The 16,635-nt window shown below is 50.7% G+C and overlaps 1 protein-coding gene across 2 annotated transcripts in view; it reads left to right on the forward strand.

Annotated features, from left to right (window-relative positions):
• Positions 1-14,010: 14,010 nt before the first annotated feature.
• PLA2G2D (phospholipase A2 group IID) overlaps positions 14,011-16,635 on the forward strand; it is a 9,610-nt gene continuing 6,985 nt past the window's right edge. Inside the window, exon 1 of one of the 2 annotated variants that reach the window (XM_027770660.1) lies at positions 14,011-14,095. Coding sequence is in view for 1 of the 2 variants with exons in the window: in XM_006145198.3 (XP_006145260.1) it covers positions 14,056-14,095 (40 nt within the window). In the remaining variant the exon portion in view is untranslated. The remainder of the gene's footprint in view (positions 14,096-16,635) is intronic. The other variant, XM_006145198.3, reaches the window with a different exon arrangement.

The following is a 16,635-nucleotide window of genomic DNA, read 5'->3' on the forward strand; positions in this document are numbered from 1 at the left end:
AAAGAGTTTCTGTTCTGCAAAACGAGAAGATAGAGTCGGTAGTGATGTTAGCATAACAGTGTCGATACAGTTCATGCTACTGAACTGTACACTTAAAAATGGGTAGGATGGTGAATTTCATGTTATGTGTATTTTGCCACAATTTAAAAAAATACGTTTTTAAAAACCTTGCCAGCAGGTGCATACACTCTCTGGAGAGAGAGAGAGAAAGAAAGAGAGAGTGAAAAACACCCTATGGGCGATGGCCATGCCATAATCCCTTCTGCTCCATCTCTCCTTCCTTTTGGGATTTTGGCCATGCATGCCCAAGCCACCACCTGGTCAAAGGCCTGAATCCTATGGTTGGCCAGGTGGGACCCAGCCATTTTAACCACCAGGCTACAGGTGACCCCAATGTAAATATTTTAAAAAATAGATTATAGACCTAGATAAATTACATAATTTCTGGAAGAAAGCATGGCAGAAAGTTTATATGACCTTGGGGTGCACAGATCCCTCTCTCTCTCTCTCTCTCTCTCTGTATGTGTGTGTGTGTGTGCGTGTGTGTGTGTGTATTTTATTTATTTTATTATCAGAAGGCCTGAGCACTTGCTGGAGAGAGACAGAGAAGAAAGAAAGGACAAAGCACCCCCAGTGGGACATGTTCACACAGCAATCACCTCTCCATTCCTCCACCCTGTCAGGGTTTGGGGAATTCGGGCACAGGTGCCCAGTGTATTTGAAGCTGCTGGAGACAGGACTGAACTGTGATTGGCCACGTGGGATCTGAGTTCTTAACCTTAACCAGGCCACAGAACCCGTGTAGACAGATTTCCTAATACAACACCAGCACACAATACATAAGAGAAAGAAAGAAAAAATGGAATCATGAAATTGTCACTCCTGCTCTTTCATAGAAAGAGCAATTATAGACTAGAAAAAAACTGCCAATCACATACCTGATAAAGGATTTATATCCAAGATACATAAAGAACTCTCGGGCAAGCTAGGTGGCATAGTGGTTAAAGTGGCTGGATCCCACATGGATGACTGCACAGTTCGAGTCCTGGACCTGGTGGCTTGGAAAACACGCTGGGTGCATGTGTGTGTGCCCAAAATCCAGAGAGGAGAATGGAGTAAAAGGGATTTCAGTAAGGCCATCCTCCTGGGAGGTGATTTCTCACCTCCCCCCCCCCACCCCTGAGCCTCTTCTCTCTCTCTCTCTCTCTCTCTCTCTCTCTGGCAAGTGTACATAAACTTCAGTAAAACTAAAAAAATAAAATAAAAAAAAAACTCTTGGGCCAGCAAATGGCATGGTGGTTAAGGCTATTGGAACACGCATGGCTATGTGGTTCGAGTCCTGGACCCAGTGGCTTGAGAAACATACCAGGGCACAGATGCCCCAAATCCTGACAAGGTGGAGGAGAAGGGATTGAGGCATGACCATCCTCCATTGAGGGGTGCTTTCTCACTTTCCCTCTCTCTCTCTGTCTCTCTCTGGTGAGTGCACGTACCCTCTGGAAGATTAAAAAAGAAAGAACTCTGAACACTTAATAATGAGAAAAGAACCCAACTGAAGGCCAGAGACGAGGCCAGAGGCTGAACTGGAGATCTGACGAGATGGCCAGACAGCTCCACAGTGTCATCAAAGAAGCCCAGCGTTCGCTGGCAGAACCAGTTCTGGCAATAAAGCAGGACCAGGTAAGAGCAATGCCCGTTATTTTCATGTGGTCACAGCTGGTCCCCAGGAGCCCCCCTTTGAGGGAGGGACTTTTAAACTTGAGCTATTCCTTCCAGAAGAAGACCCTAAAGTACGTTGCACGACCAAAATGTATCACCCCGCTATAGACAAGTTGAGAAGGCTGTGTTTAGATACTGGGAAAGATGAGTGGGCCCCAGCACTGCAGTGTGCTCCCGACCCAGACGGCCCATTAGCAGACGATGCAGCGGAGCAGAGGAAGGCCCAGCTAGAGCATGGACCAGGCTCCATGCCGTGAATAATACTCACATCGATCTATCCTCAAGTGTGCATTGCTCCTGTTCTGGCAAGACCTCTTCCTTTTTCATTTGCATTTAATAGACACAGTCTTAAAAACATGACAGAATAAAGGCCCAGGCATCTTCAGTCCCCTGGTGAGTAAAGACGCGTTAACAGATCTGTCTGGTTCTGATCCGCTGCCGTAAAGCATGAGCAGAGGCTAGACGCACCCTCCGGATTGCTATGAACTGTGTACAAGCAGTGGCCCCTTGCTGCTTTTATTCCTCTCCCCCACCACGGTTTAAGCATAAAGCACTGTGAACGAAGGTGGTCGTCAGGGTTAGCTGCAGGGGCATGGTGTTTTCTTTTTCTTTTTCTTTTTTTCTTTTTTGAGGGGGAAGTGGTTTTATTTTCAATTTATGGACTCCTTTTCCCCTTCTTATGGTGATCTCATCTCATTGGTTAAAAGCAGCTAACCAGTTCTTTGGAACAAGCTCTCTAGCCAAGGCTGACTTTATTTAGACGCTGTAGGTGGGTGAACTAGATTGTTTGAACCGAAATGGGAACATGGAGCAAACATCACAGCGCTCCCTAATAACGCGGTGACTTTGCCGTCAAGTGCAGAGACCCCTTTGAAAGAAGCGTGTGACCACTTTGTATGGCTTGGCTGGAAACTTCTGTAAATCTTCTGTTTTAGTAAAAAAATTTTTGTTATTCTTAAAAAAAAAAAAAGAACCCAACTAAAATATGAGCCAGCCGGTAAGCCTGTAGCCACTGGTTAAACGCCGTGCACTGGCAGCTGATCCCACACGACTGACAGCAGTTCAATCCTCGCCCCACTGAAGGGTGCCTTCTCCCTCTCTCTCTCTCTGGGGAAAAAAAGTAAAAATAGATAAGTAAAAATGAGCAAAAGATGAGCAGACACCAGAGAAGGCACACCATTAGCACATAGAAAGTTCTCAGCATCACTGGTGACTAGGGAAGTGAACACTCAAACCATGAGATTCTACGAGGCACCTACTAGAACGCCTAAAATGTAAAAAGACTGACCATTCCAATCCCGATGCGGAATGGAAGCAAACGGAACCTATGCACACTGCGGTGAGAACATAAGCTGATACAGCTACCTGGGAGACAGCTTGACAGGTGCTTACAAAGTTCAGCCTGCCCTTACCGTATCACCCACCACTCTACTCCTGGCAGCTTACCGGGAGAGAAGAACACGTGTATCCATACAAAGACTTATTCACGGGCGTGGATAGCAGTCTTATTTGCAATAGCCAAGCACTATGCACAACCCCGATGCCACGACCCAAAACCGTTCAGCAATCAAACGCATGCTCTACTGCACACAGCGATGTGATGGCCCTCAAAAGCATGCGCTCACTAAGTGAAAGAAGCCAAAGTCCTCCATCTTTATGTATGATTCCAGGATTCCACCTATATGCCATTCTAGAAAGGGCAAAAATTCATCTCTAGTCATTGAAAGATGGTCAGTGGTTACCAAGGACGAGGGAGGGGTGGAATTGACCGGGAAGGGGCAGGAGGGAGTGTTTTGGGGTAATGGAAATGTTTTGCATCTTCAACCAAGAAGCAGCTCCACAGCTGTGCACATTTCTTAAAATTCACCAGACTTCAGACGGATACACTTTATCTTACATAACTTGTTCCTCCGGAAAGTCGATTTTAATAGAATCCAAACAGTTCGTAAGAAACAGTTCCAACATTTATAACAGACATGTTTACATAATCACTGTTTTGCCAAATAATTCTTAATCATTAGGCCGTTAACTCCAGAGAAGGCATCCGATGTCGTTGCTCCCATTTTACTCTGGTAGGCACTGAGGCAGGGGGCTGGGAAGCCAGGTGTCTCCGCCCCGTAGGCCGGCAGACTACGGCACCTTAGTCTGTGCTGGGTTCGGGCATTACACAGATTCGGTTCAGATTCGGGCCCCTTCTCTTACTAGCTGTGGGCCCTGGTCGCATCACTTCACCTCCATGGGCCTTGGTTTCCTCATTTGCAAAACAGGGTCTCTGATTGTGAGGCTTAGAGAAAATACACAGGAAGCTCACGACAGCAAGCCTCTCCTAAAGAAGGACTGTCACTGTCATAGCCACACTGGTGTGGTATTCATGGAGGATAAGAGACCTGGGGAGGTGCGATTCCAACCCAGACAGCTGGGTTTGCAGCCTGTCCTCCCCAGAGTCTCTGCCTCACCAGGAACAAGTCTCAGCTCTGTGTCCCCCTGACGTGTAAGACGAGGCCGTAGTACTGACATTGGAGGGCTGTTGAGAGGTTAGAGATGGGACACGGACAGGGTTTGGTCCATAGCTAGAGATCCGTAACTGTCCGCTGTGGTTATTCCTATCATCGTCTTCATCCTCGTCATCACTGCTTATAATAAACGGAATAAATAATTCACCTTTTCCTCCACATCGTCTACCCTGCTGTTAATCCTGTCCACTATGTTTCTATTTCAGCTCTTTTTTTTTTAATCTAATTCGAGTTGGGTCTTTTAAAATATCATCTGTGTTTATGGGACCAGCAGTTAGCATAATGGCTATGTCGCTGGACTCCCACGTAGACGACCACGGTTCAGCTTGAACTCACGCCGGGCACGTGTGTGTGTGTGCCCAAGATCCCGAGAGGAGAATGGAGGAGAAGGGTTTACGGCATTGCCATCCCCCCGGGGGGTTATTTCTCGCTTTCTGTCTCTCTGTCTCTCTCTGTCTGGCGAGCGCACGTGCCCTATAGCAAAAAACCTCATATATATATATATATAATCTGTGTTTCTCCTTAACATGCTCAAGATTTCCTTTAGATTCTTAAACATATAAAATTATAACTTCTTAAAAGAAATTGCCAGAGGACATGTGCACTCACCAGAGAGAGAGAGAGAGAGAGAGAGGGAAAGGGAGAGAGAGAGAGAGAGAGAGGGAGAGGAAGAAGGAGAAAGAGCCACCTAAGGGGCATGGCTAACGGGGCGTGGTCATGTCGCAATCCCTTCTCCACCATTTCTCCACCCTGCTGGGATTCTAGGCATGTGCACACATGTTCCCAGCATGTTTTTTTTAAGCTGCCAGATCCAGGATTCAAACTGCATGGCCAGCCATATGGGATCTGCTTCCTTAACCATCAGACCACTGACTGACCCTGTAATAAGAAGTTTTAATGTCTTTATGTACTTCTTTTTTTTTTTTTTAAGTTTTGTTTGTTGGGCTATCCCCTGGCCTGGTGGGTAAGGCAGCTGGATCCTCCTGACCAACCATGCAGTTTGAGTCCAGGACCTGGCGGCTTAAGAAACATGCTGGGCATGTGTGTGTGAGCACCCAAAATCCCAAAGAGGGATTGTGGTGTGACCATTTTCTGTAGAGAGTGCTTCTCCCTCTGTCTCTCTCCAATGAGTGCATGTGCTCAGGCAAAAATTTTTTTAAAAGAGAAAAAAAAAAGGTTGGTTCTCTCATGGATGAGAAATAAAAAAAAAGAAACAGGTACTTCCAACAGGGTCTTCATGCCGTGGTCCGGGCCAGCCCCAGCCAGCGCAGACCTGGGCACGTGCGTGTGCATTGGACCCGTGCAGGACGGCTGCAGGCTGTGAGTTCAGCCGGTGCCAGAGTGTCATCTCCACTGCAGCTGGTCCCAGTGTTTTTCTCTACTAATTCTATTATCTGGGTCACTTGGGGGGCTTTTTCTATTGCTCGATGGCGTTTTCACATTTCTGGAAGTGAAATTGCTGGGTCAGAAGACGTCAATGTGCTCAAGCCTTTCCCTCTCTCTGAAAGCCAGTGGGGACTTAGAACGGCACGCTTTGTGCCCACCGGCAGTGTCTGAGTAACTGTCAGGCCTTGCTGTTCCTCAGGGCTCATCAGCACGTCCGTGTGCTTGGGCTTCCCTGGTAACAGCGGGAAAAACACTGGGTAACGCTTTAGGCCACAGTCCAGAGAGTGTTTCAGGAGGTTGAGCCAATTCTGTTGATAACAGTTACACCTGCTCAGCTTCTCCCGTGTGTCTCACTTAATTGGTGTTTGTTTTAAAGTTTTTGCTGTAGCATGTGCTTTTGCTAGAGAGAGAAAGCAAGAGAGAGAGGGAACCTGGGGGGATGGCCACGCCACAATCCCTTCTCCTGCGTTCCTTCTCAGGATTTTGGGCATGCACATATGAGTGTCCTGCATGTGTTCTCATGCTGCTGAGTTGGGGACATGAAGCCACATGTCAGCTCTGTGGGCTCCAGCCATCCTAACCCCCACGCCAAAGGCTGATCCATGTCTCCTTCGATTTTCACAACCACTTCATGAAAAAGTTACCACCCCCATTTTCTAGGTGAGAAAGCTGGGGCTCTGAGCAGCGCCACGCCGCAGGTACGCAGCAGAGGCTGGTTAGCACACAGGCCTGCCGGAGCCCGCCCTTGTCCTGCGTGAGGCGCTGTCCCAGTGCCTCCCACATGTGAAACGTGAACAGGCGCTGCCCTTGTCCCCACTCTGCAGGTGAATCACTGAGCCCTGGAGCGCTGTCCTACATTTCTTATCCTTCTGGCAGGCAGAGGTGGAAACAGGATGAGCTAGCTGAGGTCGGAACCCACCGCCCCAACCTTGCCGTACGAGAGAAGAAAGTTGGACCCTTTCCCAAAGAATTCCCCTGAGAGGTGAGAGATGTCCTCTTGGCCAGTGGCCAGAGTCCTTCCCTCCGCCCTCCTGTCTCTGCAAAGCCCATCCCCGGGGCAGTCCCATGGCTCAGGCTCTAATATAATGCAGCCCCCGAGAACATGGGAGCTGAAGCTCAGGATCACCACTGGTTTGCAGTGTCTGAGGAATGTTCAGGAGCCGGGCCTCCCCAGAGCAGGGAAGGGAGGCGTCTGAGGCTGGCCTCCCTGGGAGGGAGACTCATTGCACTTCAGCTGCTCCAAGGAAAGTGGGTGAAAGCGCTGGGACCACTCGATGTGTGGGCCACCACTGCACACAGACGGCACGGCACACTAGCCCAACGCTGTGTGTCTGGCGACTGCTCTGACACTCACAGACATCCACCGTGGACCATGAAGGTCCTCACAGACCTCGTGCTGAACAGAGTCCTGGCTGAGAGAGCTCCACTCTGCCGCTCCCGCACAGTCCAGCCGTTTGCATTTTCACAGTCAGGACGTGCCTGGGGGCTGGACGGGGTTGCTTCATCGCTCAGTGCCTCAGCTTCTCCACCTGAACAGTGGGGCCAATGGTAGAGCTCCTGGAAGCTGGTCGTCGCGATTACAGGTAAAATCATCGGCGCGCAGTAGGTGGCCAGAAACTGTGTAACGGCTGCTGACTTCTTCCAGGGGAAAGACGAGCCCGAGGTTCTGACCAAGGCAGGGGCTGGGCAAACAGCCCCCTCTGCACCCTAGGCCCAAAGATTCTAGTTTCTGAATGACAAAGAGCTGGTCACTCAAAATGGGGAGATTCTCTCTCTGACTTCTCTGTCCATCCAGTGACTCAAACCCAGACCACTGGCCACAAGATAGCATTTCACAATGACTCAAAATCGCCATGCCAGCAGCTTTGGGATCTCACTGCCAGAAGTTTTGTGCTGCTTTTCAGATCCAGTCCAGGCCCCTGCTGCCTTCCTCAGTTGCATCAGGTTCGGAGGCAGCAGGGCCTAAGCATTGAGAAGGAGGCTTGGGGCTTGGGGCCAGACAGACCTGCTATCCTGAATGCTCTGTTTTCTCACCTGTTAAACCGGGAGAAGGAAAATGGCAATGCCCAGCTAGTGGGGTGTTATGTGGATTCCAAGCCATGGGGCATGTGTTGCTTCACCATGGACCTTGTACAGAACACGCTCTCAGTGACAGAGCAGGTGGTGGTGCTATTGGTATTGCTATTAACCTATGGGAGGCAGAGAGCACACTTCCAAGACACCCCACAGGAGCTCAGCAAGTGATTCCATTCATCAGGCCTTTTCTTAGCACCTACTATGTGCTGGCCCCTAGCCAGGCCCAGCACATAATGTCAGGCACAGACTGGAAGGAACCAGGAATGTCCTGGCCCACTAGGAACTTGATGGCATCCCCAGAGTGGCCAGACACTTTCTGGCTGGCTGGGACCTGGGATATGCAGACCGCTCATAGCCCGCTGGGTAGGGGTTGGGGCCTCATACTGATTAACCCAACTTGATTTACATGGAGTTAGAATGGGGAATGACAGGTGACTGCTTCCTGGATTTGGCCTGAACCCTGCAGAGAGAGCCTTGCAGAGCCTCTAGGCACCTCTAGGGTCATCAGGAGAGACTTTGCAAGGCATAGGGGACAGAGGGTGAACACCTGACACTGGGCGGGGCTGGAGCACGTACTTCTTCAGTGGGGAATGTGGCATGGCGTGGCTCTGAGCCTGGAAGGTAAGAGACCTCACTGGGCACCTTGAAAATCTACAGCTTTTGGGGAATCCAGGGTCAGAGCTGGGACTTGGCCCAACCTCCGTGCATGCTAAGGCCTGGAGGAATAGCTGTGAGTGGATGCCAACAAGGTGGGCATGGGAGAGACAGAGCAGAAGCACATGAGCAGCCTGGGGCTTCCGAGGCTCCCAATAACAGCAAGGTTGCAGCTAGAAGGTGCATAGTGGTTAAGGCGCTGGACTCCCTCATGGCTGACCACAGTTTAGGTCCTGGACTCGGTGGCTTGAAAATCATATTGGGTGCGCATGCATGCCAAAGATATCCGGAGGAGAGGGGATTGCAATGTGGCCGTCTCCCCGGGGGGTGATTTTCCACTTTCCCTCTCTTTGTCTCTCTCTGGTGAGCCCACATGCTCTATGGCAAAAACCTTAAAAAGGAAAGAAAGAAATAACAGCAAGCCTTTATTTTTTTTTAAAGAGACACAAGGGAGCTGATTTACATGTCCAGAGGCATTTCTCACTGTTAATATGACCCCCCGTCAGGGGCCCACAGCCTGGCGAAAACTGGTAGAAGGCTGGCCCAAGTGGTGCACCCTCACTCCCCAGGAAGTAATAACTCTTTGGGAGCAGTCTTCTAAACCACTCAACCCTGAAGGCACCATTTAAATGCAGGGCATTATTCGTCTCACATGCAGATGAGGTCAGTTGGGCTCTGAAGGGCCATGCCACTTCTCCAGCAGAGGGCTAGCCAGAGATCCATCTTCTCATCCCAGCTCTGATAGGTTTGGCCCAATGAGTCATAGCCATGGGGCACACGATGGTGTTATGGGCCGGATTGTGTCCTCATCCCCAAATTCATGTCCTCACCCCCAGTACCTCGGGATGGGGCTGTATTGGGGGGCTGTATTGGGGCCAGATGGTGATGTACTGATACAACACGCTGCTCTGTGAGGAGGTTCCAGGCTCACCTCCAGAGCCCGCCCTGCAATGCTGGGTGCAGGTCAGCTCACAGTCCGGAACTGCTGGGCATCACGATCCTGTCAGAAGTGCTGTTTGTGTGTCTTTCTGTTTCTCTCCGTTGCTCACTCGTGGAAGGATACCAACAAGGTGGGCATGGAAGAGACAGAGCAGAAGCACATCACCAGCCTGGGGCTGCCGAGGCTCCCAATAACAGCAAGGTTGCAGCTAGAAGGTGCATAGTGGTTAAGGCGCTGGACTCCCTCATGGCTGACCACAGTTTAGGTCCTGGACTCGGTGGCTTGAAAATCATATTGGGTGCGCATGCATGCCAAAGATATCCGGAGGAGAGGGGATTGCAATGTGGCCGTCTCCCCGGGGGGTGATTTTCCACTTTCCCTCTCTTTGTCTCTCTCTGGTGAGCCCACATGCTCTATGGCAAAAACCTTAAAAAGGAAAGAAAGAAATAACAGCAAGCCTTTATTTTTTTTTAAAGAGACACAAGGGAGCTGATTTACATGTCCAGAGGCATTTCTCACTGTTAATATGACCCCCCGTCAGGGGCCCACAGCCTGGCGAAAACTGGCACCCCCAGAGTGGCCAGACACTTTCTGGCTGGCTGGGACCTGGGATATGCAGACCGCTCATAGCCCGCTGGGTAGGGGTTGGGGCCTCATACTGATTAACCCAACTTGATTTACATGGAGTTAGAATGGGGAATGACAGGTGACTGCTTCCTGGATTTGGCCTGAACCCTGCAGAGAGAGCCTTGCAGAGCCTCTAGGCACCTCTAGGGTCATCAGGAGAGACTTTGCAAGGCATAGGGGACAGAGGGTGAACACCTGACACTGGGCGGGGCTGGAGCACGTACTTCTTCAGTGGGGAATGTGGCATGGCGTGGCTCTGAGCCTGGAAGGTAAGAGACCTCACTGGGCACCTTGAAAATCTACAGCTTTTGGGGAATCCAGGGTCAGAGCTGGGACTTGGCCCAACCTCCGTGCATGCTAAGGCCTGGAGGAATAGCTGTGAGTGGATGCCAACAAGGTGGGCATGGGAGAGACAGAGCAGAAGCACATGAGCAGCCTGGGGCTTCCGAGGCTCCCAATAACAGCAAGGTTGCAGCTAGAAGGTGCATAGTGGTTAAGGCGCTGGACTCCCTCATGGCTGACCACAGTTTAGGTCCTGGACTCGGTGGCTTGAAAATCATATTGGGTGCGCATGCATGCCAAAGATATCCGGAGGAGAGGGGATTGCAATGTGGCCGTCTCCCCGGGGGGTGATTTTCCACTTTCCCTCTCTTTGTCTCTCTCTGGTGAGCCCACATGCTCTATGGCAAAAACCTTAAAAAGGAAAGAAAGAAATAACAGCAAGCCTTTATTTTTTTTTAAAGAGACACAAGGGAGCTGATTTACATGTCCAGAGGCATTTCTCACTGTTAATATGACCCCCCGTCAGGGGCCCACAGCCTGGCGAAAACTGGTAGAAGGCTGGCCCAAGTGGTGCACCCTCACTCCCCAGGAAGTAATAACTCTTTGGGAGCAGTCTTCTAAACCACTCAACCCTGAAGGCACCATTTAAATGCAGGGCATTATTCGTCTCACATGCAGATGAGGTCAGTTGGGCTCTGAAGGGCCATGCCACTTCTCCAGCAGAGGGCTAGCCAGAGATCCATCTTCTCATCCCAGCTCTGATAGGTTTGGCCCAATGAGTCATAGCCATGGGGCACACGATGGTGTTATGGGCCGGATTGTGTCCTCATCCCCAAATTCATGTCCTCACCCCCAGTACCTCGGGATGGGGCTGTATTGGGGGGCTGTATTGGGGCCAGATGGTGATGTACTGATACAACACGCTGCTCTGTGAGGAGGTTCCAGGCTCACCTCCAGAGCCCGCCCTGCAATGCTGGGTGCAGGTCAGCTCACAGTCCGGAACTGCTGGGCATCACGATCCTGTCAGAAGTGCTGTTTGTGTGTCTTTCTGTTTCTCTCCGTTGCTCACTCGTGGAAGGGACAAATAAATACACTTTTTTTTAAAAGGGAGAATGTGACTATGTTTGGAGATAGAGCCCTTAAAGAGGTAATGACGTTAAACAAGGGCATTGGCACAGACCCTGGTCCTCTGTGGTTGGTTCCCTGTAAGAAGATGAGGTCAGGACCCGGCACAGAGGAGAGGCCATGTGAAGACACGGGATGAAGACAGAGGGCCTCAAACCAAGGACAGAGGCGTCAGAAGAAATGAGCCTAGCTGACACCTGCATCCCAGACTTCCAGCCTCCAGAATGTGAGGAAAGACATTTCTGTTGTTCACGCCCCCAGTTCGTGGACTTGGTTACAGCAGTCGCAGCGAACCAGCGCAGGTGTTAAGGCAACCAGAGAAAAGAGTGACTACGAGGGAGGCTATGCTCCACCTCCTGGACGAGGTGAGCTTCTGATACTGGGTCATCTGAAAAGTCCTAACGCATTTTTGTACAGAAAAATATGTCATGACTTTTCCAATGAACCAGCAGATCATTGCTCTTTCACTTCTGCCAGTTCCCTTGCCACTCCCCCAGTAAACACAATACTGTCCCTGCAGTGGAGATTTGGTGTGAAGGACCACGCTCGGGCCAGGGTTTTAAGGCCTCTTAGCAGCATCAATATCATGCCTTCTCTCCCATTAGGAAAAAACCTTCGGGAAACAACAAGGGCTTGTGGTTCTGGCTCCTGCTCAAGCCATACCAGACAGTGGCTGGCTTGGGTCCTGGTTGAGCTATATGTCCCAGCAAGAATCCAGATCCAGAGACAGCCTTGTAATGCAGTGGTTAGGAACTGAGTATTAGAAACCAGATCTCCCATGGCTGATCCTGGCTCAAATCCCAACCCTGGCAGCTTGAAAAACACGCTGGTTGTGTGTGCCCAAAATCCTAATGGGAAGGAGAAATGGAAGAAAGGATTGCAGGGTGACCACACCCCACAGCAGGGTACTTTCTCTCTCCTCCTCTTCCTCTTTCTCTAGTGAGCATACATGCTCTCTGGCAATCAAATAAAGAAGTAAAAGAGCCCAGGCAAGACTGTCTTCAGGCTAAAGGACCTCACTGGTGAGAATGTGAAGGGCTGACTATTGGACATACGTAGGGGAAGTGTGTTAAAGAATATGCCAGACCCACCAGCAGGTGGCTAACCACAATGGCTTGGAAATCATGCTGGGCACGTGTGTGTACATGTCCCTGGCCATCCCTGCAGGAGGGGTGATTTCTCACTTTGCTTCTCTGTCTCTCTCGGTGAGTGCACATGTCCTATGGCAAAAACCTAAAAAATGAAAGAATGCACCAGGAGGCTACATCCATGGTCTGTGGCCTTGGTGGTGGTAGTTTTATGGGTGTATGTTTACCCCCAACTCGTCAAGTTGTATGCATTAAATATGTATAGCTTATTACATGTGAATCATATCTCAATGAAGTGGTTAGATAAAACAATGAACCGGAGTTACGTAGTTTGACCACTGTTTAATTATTTTCCATGTTGTTTTTTCACATATGATATGGTTGGCGAGTCTAAGAGCAAAGGCAACAATGGAATTTAAAACAGAGAGGGAAGACGGCCAGCCCCGTTGTTAAGGGAACCAGATTCCACATGGTCAACCTCAGTTTAAATCTCAGCCCTGGGGACTTGAAAAACACACCAGCCACGTGTGTGTGCATCCCCCAAATCCCAACGGAATGGAGAAATGGCAGAGGAGGGATTAAAACATGGCCACTCCCCACTGGGGAATGCTTCCTCCCTTTCCCTCTCTTTCTGGCTCTGTGCCTCTCTCTGACAAGTGCACATGCCTTTAGGCAATTAAAAACAACTTTAAAAAAGGGAAAAACAAAGAACAAAAAACCAGAGAGAGAGACAGTAGAACACAGAGCACCTCCAGCAGGGACTCACCTTCTCGCTGACATACTTGAGCTGACTGACTGGCCGTGCAGAGGCTGGCCTGGGCTGTGTGTCCTTGACCGCTCATCTGACAGGCACCGGAGAAAACCAAGTTCTGCTGTGTGTGGACAAGGCCATCACGCAGCCCTCGTGGCAGCTTGTTTTGGTGCAGTGCCTGTGTGTTCCTGCCATCAGCACCTCCACCCTAGTTGGGTAGGTCCACACCATTTGCCTCACTAGGATTTTCTCATGTGCAAACTGGGCCAGACCATCTGCAGGGTAAGTTGTCAGCACACACCAATCCCCTTGGCACTGTGTGTGTGTGCTCTGCCAGCAAGTTAGGAACAGGTCCCACGGAAACAATTCTGGACATGAACCGAGATCTATATGTACCGTATAATCTAGAATAGTAAAACACTGGACGTGTTCCACATATCCATCAATAGGGGATTTATTGGGACCAGCTTTGCAGCCAGCAGTTAAGGGAGTCGTATCCCACATGGCCAACCATGCTTGGAATTCTACCCTCGTGGCTTGAAAAGCATGCTGGATTTGTGTGCATGCACACTTGTGTGTGTGCATGCCCCCATCCCAACTGGATGGGGAGATGCAGAAGGGATTGCGGTGTGACCACGCCCCAGGGGGGGTGCGCTTTCTATGATCTCTTTCCCACTCGCTCGGTCTCTCTAGAGAGCATCCCTGCTTTCCGGAACATTTAAAAGTGAAGTTGAATTAAAAAATAAAAAATTCCTCTACACCAGAAAAGAGGAAGTGTGGGAAGCATGTTGCTTATGCTGGAACTGAGCGGGGTGGGAGGGGGCCTCTTATAAAAGGGTTGCCTACATGGAAGGGACTGTCCGGCAGCTGCAGCCACTGCTCTGTGTGGGGATCATGGCACTTCTGCTATTGTGTGCGCTTCTGGTGATGGCGGGTGAGTAGGGTCAGGATCTATGGCTGGTGGGGGCGGGGGGGACAGGGGTGCAGGTGGCCCTGTCCTCTCTCCCGGGCTGGAGACTAGGCTGCTGCTGCTCTGGTCCCTGCCATCCCACTCCCCAGGCCCCATGTGAGGAGCGGTCAGTGGCTGCCGGTCCCCTAGGATGGTGGTTTGAGCCAGAGAGCTCTGGGTGGCCCAGCTGTGTGGCGTGCCTCTAGACTGTGGGGAAGTCCATCCCCTGGAGGCCTGCTGGGCTCATGCCTATGGTGCTTTAGACACAAATCACAGAAACAAGGTCCCCCATTTCCCCTTGCTCACCCCAGTCCCTTGCCTGCACATACGCTCCTCTGTTTTAGAAACCTGCCCGCTCATTACCTTCCTTGAACCGGGAAGTGGGTTCCATTGACCATTGATGGGGAGTGGGGCAGTTTCTGTCTCCGTTGGCTCTTGAGCAGATCAAATGTAAAATGTGCCTGCTAGCAAACTGGCCTTCGCGTTCCTCCATCCATCTCAGAATCTTTCATTTTAGAAAGAATTCACGTCTTTTAAAAGGGGGTCTAGGTTATCTTGGGATTTCTGAATTCTTACGAGGAACGATTCTCCGGGGTTATGGTGAAAACCATAGGAAATGCACAGTCAAGCTACAGAACGTCATCTCTCACACAGAAGGAGCCAAACTAGCGTAGATAAAACACACAGAGGAACCAGCATTCCAGTGCTGACCCCTCGTCTGCCGGCAGCGTGGCCTTGGCCGAGTCACCCACCCTCTCCACGCTCATTACAAAATGAGCACCCCGTCCACAGAGGAGTGGGCGAGTGTAAGGAAGAGTAGTGAGCAACAGCTTGGCCGCATGGCGCGTGCACAGAGGGTGGCAGTGATACCTCCTCCGCCCAGGTGCCATCCCCTCCAGTGGCAGCTGAGGCTGGGAAAAGCTACCAAGACAGACATTTCTGACAGGCTTACCCAGTTCACCAAAGCCCCTGGAGCCACAGTTTGAGCTCAGACTCTCAGGCTGGGCTCTCTTCACTATAAACTTAAGAGAAATAAGACTACCCCAGGGCATTCAGAACCCAAGCCCAGTGTACTGCTTGCCTGGCGAGGGAGGGCTGTGTCATTTGAGGGTGAGTTTACTGTATCTTTCTCAGTTGGAATGGAAAGAACTAGGTTTGGGGCAAAGAAAGAGGTCAGAGGTACACTAAGAAAAGCTAGACCACGGGCCAGCTAGGGGTGTGGAGGTTAAGGCTCTGGATCCCGCATGGCTGGCTGTACGGTTTGAGTCCTGGACCAGCAGCTTCACAAATATGCTGGGTGTGCGTGCATACCACAAATCCTGACAGAATGGAGAAGGGATTGTGGCCTGGCCATTCCCCCTGGGGCATGCTTTCTCTTTTCTCTCTCTCTCTTTCTCTTTCTCTGGTGAGTACATGTGCCCTACAGCAAATTTTTAAAAAATTGTTTAAAGAAAGGCAAGATCATGAATTCAGGTCTCTGGTTGGCCCACAGGGAGGGGTCTAACTCTGCAATGGGTTACCTTTGAGTTTCCTATCAGGGAGCCTGGGAACCCTGGAAGGGACATGCGACAGTCCAGAGAGCCTGGGGCCACTTACCAGTAGGGTTTCTCCCTAACGTCCCACTTAGGTAGAGCCACCACCTCCAACAGGAGTGGCAGCATGGATTCCCACACCCTGGGGACACACTGGGGTACAACAGGCCAAGGCCTGTCGTAGCCCAAGGCCACCTGCTTGTGCTCTCACCATCCACGTCCAGTCCCCCCAATGCTGGCTCCCTGCCCCACCCCTTCAAAGTGGGGCTCACTCCCTGTCTACCTCATTTGTGTGAGGCCCTTTCATAACACCAAGGGACTCTGTAACAAGGGCCACTGAAAGAGGGCTGCCAGTCTGGTCTCCCTCAGACTCCCGGCTCCATCTGCTGTGTTCTGGAATGATCTCTGGAGGTGGCACTCAGCACACGCTGTCTCTTCTTGTCCTCTCTGCTCCTCCCGACCTCCCTTCTGAATTCATTGGCTTAATATATTTTATTTCTCCTGAATCAATACAATGCAGTCTCACTTCCAATAAAATAAATTCCCCCATGGCCAATTCTAAGAGTAGCTATTGTGATTGAAATGAAAATACCCAGGAAAACCATTGATTTCTAAGCCCCGCTGCCTCCCAGGAGAGCCACACTTGCTGTTCAGTACTCGCGTTCTCTGGGGGAAGGGAACACGTAGAGGAAGAGAGGTGAGTGGGGACTATTCTCCCTCTCATGGAGCGGGAAACTGATGCCCAGAGACAGAGGATGGAACTCGATTGCCATGGATTTCCATTTGAGTTGCGTTGACCAGCCATTACGAACTCATTACTGAGCCTCAGTCTGCTAATACGTAAAATGGGGATTAAAAATAGCCATCAGGCCCAACTGCCTCGGTGGGTACTGGTAGACTGTGCTACTCAGCAGGCTGAGGCCACCAGGGGAACTTGGGCTGGAGTCCTAGGCAGCCCTAAGAGCTGGGTGTGGTGGCACACGCCTGTAGTCC

Source organism: Tupaia chinensis, unplaced genomic scaffold (genome assembly GCF_000334495.1).
Source record: "Tupaia chinensis unplaced genomic scaffold, TupChi_1.0 Scaffold000146_1, whole genome shotgun sequence".
NCBI lineage: Eukaryota > Metazoa > Chordata > Mammalia > Scandentia > Tupaiidae > Tupaia > Tupaia belangeri.